Source organism: Zea mays, chromosome 2, assembly GCF_902167145.1.
Source record: "Zea mays cultivar B73 chromosome 2, Zm-B73-REFERENCE-NAM-5.0, whole genome shotgun sequence".
In the NCBI taxonomy this organism is placed as follows: domain Eukaryota; kingdom Viridiplantae; phylum Streptophyta; class Magnoliopsida; order Poales; family Poaceae; genus Zea; species Zea mays.
Window position 1 is genome coordinate 237,286,339 of NC_050097.1, and position 8,711 is coordinate 237,295,049.

The following is an 8,711-nucleotide window of genomic DNA, read 5'->3' on the forward strand; positions in this document are numbered from 1 at the left end:
TCAATTAGTATCTATATTTTAAGGAGGAGTTTATCAAAAATTGGTATCTAAAACAATTGATCTTATTTCAATTTATAAAACCCTCTTGAACACTAAGAGGAGAATTTCATTAAGGGGGGGTTTTGTTTGAGTGAAAGGAAAAGCATTTGAAACAGGGAGAGAAAATTTCAAATCTTAAAAATTCTTCTCGAAATCTTATTCATACACCTTTGACTATTTGCAAAAAGACTTTGAAAAAGAATTTCCAAAAACATTTGCAAAAACAAAACAATTGGTGCAAGCGTGGTCCAAAATGTTAAATAAGAAGAAAGCAATCTATGCATATCTTATGAAAGTTTTAATTGGTTTAATTCCAAGCAACCTTTGCACTTACCTTACAAACTAGTTCAATTATGCACTTATATATTTGCTTTGGTTTGTGTTGACATCAATCACCAGAAAGGGGGAGATTGAAAGGAAAATAGGGTAAAAACCTTTTCCTAAATGATTTTGGTGGTTGAATTGCCCAACACAAACAATTGGACTAACTAGTTTGCTCTAGATTATAAGTTCTACAGGTGCCAAAGGTTTAACACAAACCAATAAAAAGTCCAAGATAGGGTTCAAAAAGAAAGGAGCAAAACCAACCGAAGGCTGCCCTGGTCTGGCGCACCGGACTGTCCGGTGTGCCACCGGACAGTGTCCGGTGCACCAGGGTGGATCAACTCGAACTCACCACCTTCGGGTTTCTGGAAAAGCCACTCCGCTATAATTCACCGGACTGTCCGGTGTGCCAAGTGGAGCAACGGCTACAGCGCCAACGATCGTCTGCAAAAGGTGAACAGTGAGCTACAGTGCGCGGATAGTTCCCGCAGAGTCAGAGCAGGCGCCAGAAGGCGCACCGGACAGTGAACAGTGACTGTCTGGTGCACCACCGGACTGTCCGGTGGCCCAGGCTGTCAGAGCTCCAACGGTCGAACCCTAACGGTTGGGTGACGTGGCTGGCGCATCGGACTGTCCGGTGCGCCCATCGACAGCTAGCCTCCCCAACGGCCATTTTGGTGGGTGGGGCTATAAATACCCCCAACCACCACCACTTCAAGGCAATCCAAGTTTTCAGCCATTGCATTCAATACAAGAGCTCTAGACTTCACTCCAAGACACAAACAAGAGATCAAATCCTCTCCCAAGTCCGGAATCACTCCAAACAATTAGTGACTAGTGAGAGAGATATTTGTGTTCATTTGAGTTCTTGTCGCTTGGATCACTTTTCTTCTTCCCATTCTTGTTCTCAACACCTTTGTAATCAAAGCAAGAGACACCAAGTTGTGGTGGTCCTTGTGGGGTCTAAGTGACCCAATTGATTGAGGAGAAAAGCTCACTCGGTTTAGGTGACCGTTTGAGAGAGGGAAATGGTTGAAAGAGACCCAGTCTTTGTGACCACCTCAACGGGGAGTAGGTTTGCAAGAACCGAACCTCGGTAAAACAAATCACCGTGTCATTTGCTCTATTTCTTTGGTTGATTTGTTTTCGCCCTCTCTTTCGGACTTGACTTTATTTCTAACGCTAACCCCGGCTTGTAGTTGTGCTTAAAGTTTATAAATTTCATATTTTCCTATTCACACCCCCTCTAGGCGACTTTCATATACTGTCTCTTCAGAGTCTTGTTTCAATTTGACAGGGAGGATAATTGAGGAGCGACGACGACGCTGATTGCCTGAGAATATGGAGATGCTGACTTGCTTAAAAGATTGGGAATTAAGAGAAAAGAGAGAACAACATGGTGTTGACAACCCAGAGCTTGAGGACTCATTCCAGAACTTATTCCTTGATGAAGATGAACCTATTGCTGCTTAGTGATTTTGGTATTTACTACTTAGTTTAGTCTTCTAGACTCCGATGTGGTCATCTGTTTTGTGCTTTGTCATTCAGTCATTGTGAGAGAGTCATTTTGTATTGTAATATACATTTGTAACACATATAAACTTAGTGACTAAACTTTGAGCTGGCTGCGCTCTTTTTTCCTTTCTAGGGTTTCTTACAAGGGTGAGTTTTACCTAGAAATGTTTTTAATGAAGCAGCATTGCACAAAACAGCTCATGTATTATATTTGTCTATATTCTCTGTTGTTTTTTTGTTGTTTTAACTTTGGTGGGCTGGTGCTGGCACGACCGTTTTTTGAACGTGCCAAACGGACCGGCCCGGCACGAAAACGTGGGCTCTCCAGACACGGCCCGTTAAAACACGTAGACTCGTGCCGGTCCGTTTGCTGATAGGCCGTGATTGTCCGGGCCCGTGCTGGGTCGTGCCGGGTCGGCCTGTTGGCCATATATAGTAGTCATCTACTCATGTCGTTGATCTCCGTTCACTCTACCTCCACTACCCTCCTCGCTCCGCCGCTGCTCCGCCGACGACTCCACCACTCCGTCCCTAAACTTAGCGTATATGTCACCCCTGTAGAAGTCTCTGGTCCTCCACACGAGCACTAGCGACACGAGCGCACCGCCCACCGTGGCGGCCGTGATGATGAGGAACGACGTCCGGAAGCACTGCACGCCGATGCAAGCCTTGTCCCCAGCGGCGGGCAGCATCCCGCCGTGCTGCCTGGTGTCAGCAGCAGTCTAGGGGAGACGCTAGACGAGGCAGCCGTCGCGGAAGAGCGGCGATGTCCCAGCAAGGAGCAGCTCGCATATCCGAGCCAAGGGGTTATGTAAACGAGTGGGCCATGTGTTGGGTCGTAGGGTGAAGGGTATTTGAGTCTGTATTCTGTATGAACTGGTGATCAAAGAAATAGAATACCAGAAAAGCCTTCGTGCTCCCACCGTCTTCCCAACTTCTCTAACTCTTTCCCCTTCCTCACGCCATTCCCTGCCTTCTCCTTCCACGTCGCTAACATTTGGTATCAGAACTACTCGCATCCTGGAATATTGCACCCATGGAGGCGGCAATACAGCAGATTCTCGACGCGATGGCGCACATGGAGCTCCGCTTGACCGATGCGTTGGCTGGCTGTGGTGGCGAGCACAGGATGGAGGACTCGGTCTCAGGGCTGCCATCTTCCAACTCCGCCACCTCCTCCGTCGCCGCGCCGATGTACGACGACGATGTGTTCAGCTCTTCGGCAGCCCCACCCACAGGCTTCCATGGAGAGCCTATTTTCGACGAGGAGCCCGACAACTCCATCACCGAGTCCGTCGACGTCTCGTGCCACGACCATCTCTTCCTCCTCGACACCGCCTGGGACCGCTCGCACCAGCACAACGCCAGCATCCCAGGACAGCGCCAGCATCTCGGTCGCAGCGCGCGGCTGCAGCGCCGACCGCTACAGCACCTGACCGTCGACCCCGTCAGCGCCGTCCATGGCAGCAACGACTCTGAGCTGTCCCACAGCGAGGTCGACAGGGTCCCTGCGACCGCCGCGCTCTCCAACCCGCGCGAGAAGGTCCACGACGGGCTCGTCGGCGTGACGGAGTTGTCCCGCGAAGTCCGACTCCTCCGCTTCTCCTTGCCGTCACTGAACCAGGCGCTCAACACATCCATCGGCAAGCACGTTCTCGACTGCGCCATCATCGACGGAAAGTCGTGCTTGCGGGCACACACGTTGAGGAGCGTCGCGGACGAGGTTGGACACACGACCTCAGGGATGGTCCAGACGAAACACATCAACAACCAGGAGAAGTTGGACGGGATGGTCATTGTCGAGCACAACACCTTCGGTCTCTTCTCTAGGGAGTTCGCGCACGGGCTCCACCTCATCGGCCCCCGCGAAGTCAGAGCCCCATCCCTGGTTCGAGCCCCAGAGCAGAGCAGCCTCCCCGATCTCCACCCCTCTGTGATAGCCCGCATGAAGCAGATGGCGCGCAAGTCGATGGGCGGCAAGGCGCCGCGGAAGCAGCTGGCAACGAAGGGGGCGCGCAAGTCGGAGACGAGGACGTGCGGCGTGAAGAAGGCGCACCAGCTCCGCCCGGGCACCGCCGCGCTGTGCGAGATCCGTCAGTACAAGAAGAGCACGGAGCTGCTAATCCGCAAGCTCTTGTTCCAGCACCTCGTCGGCCACGACGCCACATGGTTCCTGCTCGACATCGCCTTCTACAGCCACAACAGGTTCCAGGAGGACTCCACCAGTATCAGCGGGATCCCCATGTCCAACACCAGGAGCGCAGAGGAGGAGGAGGTTCTCGCCACCTCGCCCAACAGGTGTTTGACGAATTGCTTCAAACTCATACAAAGTTGTTTTAGCTGGGATGCAGTGCCATATCGACAGCCTTGGCCACCACCTCATATGCAGGTTGAGTTTGGGTGTGGAAGTGCTGATTTATGTCCAATTCCATGGCTGTTTTTCACCACAATTGGTACCAATGAGGAGATAATTGACATCACATCTGATGATGACAAGGTTGATAATGTGGTTGATCAGCTGATTGATGAACAGATCGCAGCAGTAGTCTTTGTGCCAGCGTGTATGGAAGCTACGCCTAATAATGGGATAAATACAAGCAAAACCATGGAGACCTTTGCTGCTCATCAGTCTCCTGAGTATGATAGTGGATTGAAAGATAAGGATCAGAGAATATCATTTGAAGATGAGATATCTGAGGGTGGGCAAGCTGAACAAAGTACTCCACAACAGGAATTGTGTGCTATGCCACCAGATACTAGTGACCGTGAAACTGTTGAGAGGACAACCAGAAGTATTGAGGTGGAGCATTTCTCTCAGGTTGAGTCAAAGCATAAAATGAACTCTATGTCCGTGGAAGCTTCTGAGCATGTCACTATCACTCAGATTGAGAAGAAGCAGGTTCAACAAGTTGAGATAACTCAGGAGTTAGATTCACTGCCGATATGTTCTAGGGAGCATTCTGATGAGGCACTTGAAGGGGAGAGAACAGTGCAGGCTGGGTTGGAACAAGAGTGTGAGGTGCTGGGGATATTGTCAACGATCACCTCGGATATTTTTGCAATAGGGCTCAGTCCAAATCAGTATACCGTGTATTTTTATCAGAATTTGATGGCCTGCATGATGTTGATCCGTCGCAGATTCTTGCTGTCATTTGGACGTAGTTGGGATGCGGTGACGTACAAGCAACCATGGCCACCACCCGTGCATGTTGTGATACTAGGAGATGGCTTGTCCGTCAGGCTTACACCTTGGCAACCATTTGATACTGATATCTACAGCTTTCCTGTGAACAGACCAGAATCATCTGCAAGTGTCTTTGGTATTGCAACAGAATCAACGCAGTGTGCCTATGATTCCCAAGGAAACAGTGTCTCGACAATCCTCTTGATGATGCAAAGATGCCTTTATGAACAGATGATGCAATACAAATCTGAAGAGGGCTGTACTCGGGTAGTGAAATGCCTCCCACCGGCTGACGCAAGTTTACTTGTCTGGGCTGTTAATCAGATGACAGATCCATTGATTGCATTGATGTATGCGGTCCAAGTGATGATTTTTCTCAAGGACAAAGATGAGTCACCTCGAGAGGATGTTTTGCTGCTCCAGAAGGACCCATTTGATGGCAACAGGCATCAGAAACCCAACGTGACACTTGCCATCTCCTTGAGGAAAGATCTAGGAGTCATTGCTGCGTGCACTGCCCCAACCAACGAAGTACCAACATATGTGGAGGACTACACTAGTAGCTCAAAATCTGCAACTGCTGGCTAGTGGCTATCACCGATGCTCCCGGCATGACAACTAAAATTTCTTACCATCAGTGGCTTGGGGGCAAGCCACATTTCAAGCGGTGGGGAATGTCAGCAGCAGTCTAGGGGAGACGCTAGACGAGGCAGCCGTCGCGGAAGAGCGGCGATGTCCCAGCAAGGAGCAGCTCGCATATCCGAGCCAAGGGGTTATGTAAACGAGTGGGCCATGTGTTGGGTCGTAGGGTGAAGGGTATTTGAGTCTGTATTCTGTATGAACTGGTGATCAAAGAAATAGAATACCAGAAAAGCCTTCGTGCTCCCACCGTCTTCCCAACTTCTCTAACTCTTTCCCCTTCCTCACGCCATTCCCTGCCTTCTCCTTCCACGTCGCTAACACCTGGCGGCCTCGGCGTCGTAGAGCCGGCCCGCGACGCGCACGTTGAGCACGTAGGCGCCGACGGGGCTGGCGACGGCGCCCAAGTTGTAAAGCGTGGGGTAGCGCCTGAGCCCGAACAGCTCGGAGATGACGGCGTACAGCAGCGGCCACTGCGCGCCGAAGCAGAAGCCGATGAGGACCGACGCCGCATAGAGCGCGCGCGGGACGCCCAGGGCGATGAGCAGGTGGCCGGCGCAGGACGCGAGGAGGACGAGCGTGAGCGCCAGCGGCCGCGGGAACCTGTAGCGCGACAGGAGCGCCTCGGAGCCGTACCCGGCGGTGACGCGGCCGGCGTAGTTCCAGACGCTGATGAGGGAGACGAAGGCGTCCACGCTCTTGGGCGGGTAGTCCAGCGACTGCCCGATCTGCCCCATGTTGTCGATCGCCGTCAGCGTGCCGCCAGCGCCGCAGGCGATAGCCAGGAACAGAACCAGCATGTCCACGCTCACCAGCGCCTGCGGGATGGAGTAGTCCTCGCCGTGCGCCGGAGGGCTGAACGCGTGCCGCAAGAAGGATCTTATTCCTACTAAGCAAGAGGAAGACGGTGGCGTATCGCTAGTAGTGATCGCCGGCTCTACCAATGGCATGGCGATGGATTTCTCAACGACCGTCACCATCACGGGCAAGGGTGCGTCGACACTCGGGGAGCCCTCGAGCTCATGTTTGATCCGGTACTCCTGCCTGACGACAACGGCGAGGGGCAGGAAGAGAAGGACGAGGAGCCCGGCTGCCGACGCGGCGTAGGCGGCGCGCGAGAAGCTGGCCTGCCTCTGTACGATGATCATGACGAGGATGTACGCGGCGAGCGCGACAGAGATGTAGAGCAAGCAGAGGAACACGTCGCCTACTCCGCCGCGGCTCGTGCTCCTCCTGGTCCGGCCATTCGGCGGCGGCATGACGCGGACGGTGCCGAGGAACACGACGGAGACGGCAGCGGGGAGCCAGGCGATGAGCAGGACGAGCGAGCGGGCGTCGGCGCCGCCGCCGTAGAGGGCGAGGTAGATCTGCGCGAGGATGGCGCTGCTGAGGCCGACGTAGCCCTTGAGCAGGCCGAGCACGGCGCCGCGGGCCTCGGGGAAGTTCCGGACGCACGTCACCAGAGCGGCGGTGCCGGCGAAGGCCTGCGAGTTGGCGCCGACGCAGACGTAGGCGCACATGAGCCAGAGCGGCGGCGGGGCCGGGGCGGCGACGCGGCCGGCGAGGGAGAGGTAGACCATGAGGTAGCCCGCGAGGTTCATGGCGGCCCCGGCGGCGAGCACCGCCCACGGCGGGGCCACCTCGCTGAGCAGCCCCGCTGGGACGCCCACGTTGCTGCCCAGGTCCTTGAAGAAGGCGAGCGTGGCCACGGCGCGCTGGTCGTAGCCCAGCGCCGACTTGAGCGCCCGGGAGTAGATGCCGAACGCGTACGTGGCGCCCGACGCCGACAGGATCAGCAGGCACGCCAGCAGCGTGAACCATCGCCCGGAGAGCACCTGGCGGGCGAACCGCGCCGTCGTCAGCGCCTCTGCTGCCGCCACCCGGCTGCCGGCCACGAACGCGAACACCATGACGGTCGCTGGTCGGTGGGCGCCAAGGAACGAAGGAAATGCAGTGCATAAAATGATTTTGACTGTCACTACTTGCTCATTATCTTGTCATTAGGAAGCTGTCATGGCCGCCGTAGGTATTGTTATTTCCATGCGCCGGCAGAGAGTCATTTCTTCCTCCATGAGAGCTTCGCTGACAGGAGAAGAGAAAAATTTAGCTGATGCTAATCATCCCTAATTTTTTGTTATTGTGTCATGTCAGTATATTTCTTAAGATGATAGTTTATTAAATTCTCATGAAAGCTGTATGGAGTACGTCACCAAAGTTAAAGTAGATATTAGTGACCGCATTCTGAAATTCCTGCTGTAAAACACCTCAAACTTGTACAGATGGTAATCAATTACATTTTAGAACCTCCAAGTTTTGTACTTAATTCAGTCTGATTTTCAACCCTGAACCGTGACGAAAACCGTGTAACAGGGACACCCTCTCTAACTATTAAAACCAGGCATGGTCTGCAGCACATCATAAGTTTGCTAAAGGAGTCATGGGTAACCCGTCCCTTTTCGCTTCCACCCATCGAAGAGCTCAACAGTGAGATGGCATCCACCGGCGGGGATGCCGCGCACCACCAGGCTGCCCCGTGGCCGGCGTCTTTGGACGCGGGGTGGGGGCTCTGATCAAGGTGCACGCTGGGCCTCTCCTCTCCCCTCTTTTTAGTCTTCTTTGCTCCCCCTTCCCGCTTGGTCCTCTTCGTGCTGGATGATGAACCTCTCTCGTTTGGACTTCTGGCCGGGCTCGTTATTTGAGGCGGATGTTAGGCGCCGGTTTTCTGTTCCTGTTTGCTCTGGTAGTCCGAATTCTCCGTCGGCCTTTTGGCTAGTTGTCTCGTTTGGAAGATGCATCTTCAAGCTCGACTCGGTTTCGGTTGGTCATCTTCTTCAAGTTGCTTTTGGTGGTTTTGCCAGGGGATTCAAGGTCCTCTCGCTTGCTGACCGGGTTTTTCGATTCACGGTTTCTTCCAAGGATGTTGGGTTCCACATTTACAACTCTAGATGCATTGTCCGTCCGGAATTCAAAGCCTTCTTCAACTTGTGGAACTCTGGTGGACCAAATTGGA

The 8,711-nt window shown here is 53.4% G+C and overlaps 2 protein-coding genes across 2 annotated transcripts; one reads left to right on the plus strand and one right to left on the minus strand.

Moving 5' to 3' along the window:
* The first annotated feature begins 3,741 nt into the window (after positions 1–3,741).
* Positions 3,742–5,947, plus strand: LOC100502426 (uncharacterized). Its single transcript, NM_001196904.1, has one exon. It carries the CDS (start codon positions 3,824–3,826, stop codon positions 5,648–5,650), a length of 1,827 nt encoding a protein of 608 aa, NP_001183833.1. The 5' UTR covers positions 3,742–3,823; the 3' UTR covers positions 5,651–5,947.
* Positions 5,948–5,994: 47 nt separating this feature from the next.
* LOC103648199 (uncharacterized) lies at positions 5,995–7,996 on the minus strand. Its single transcript, XM_008672686.3, has one exon. The coding sequence runs from the start codon at positions 7,609–7,611 to the stop codon at positions 6,019–6,021; it is 1,593 nt and encodes a 530-aa protein (XP_008670908.1). The 5' UTR covers positions 7,612–7,996; the 3' UTR covers positions 5,995–6,018.
* Between the last annotated feature and the right edge of the window lie 715 nt (positions 7,997–8,711).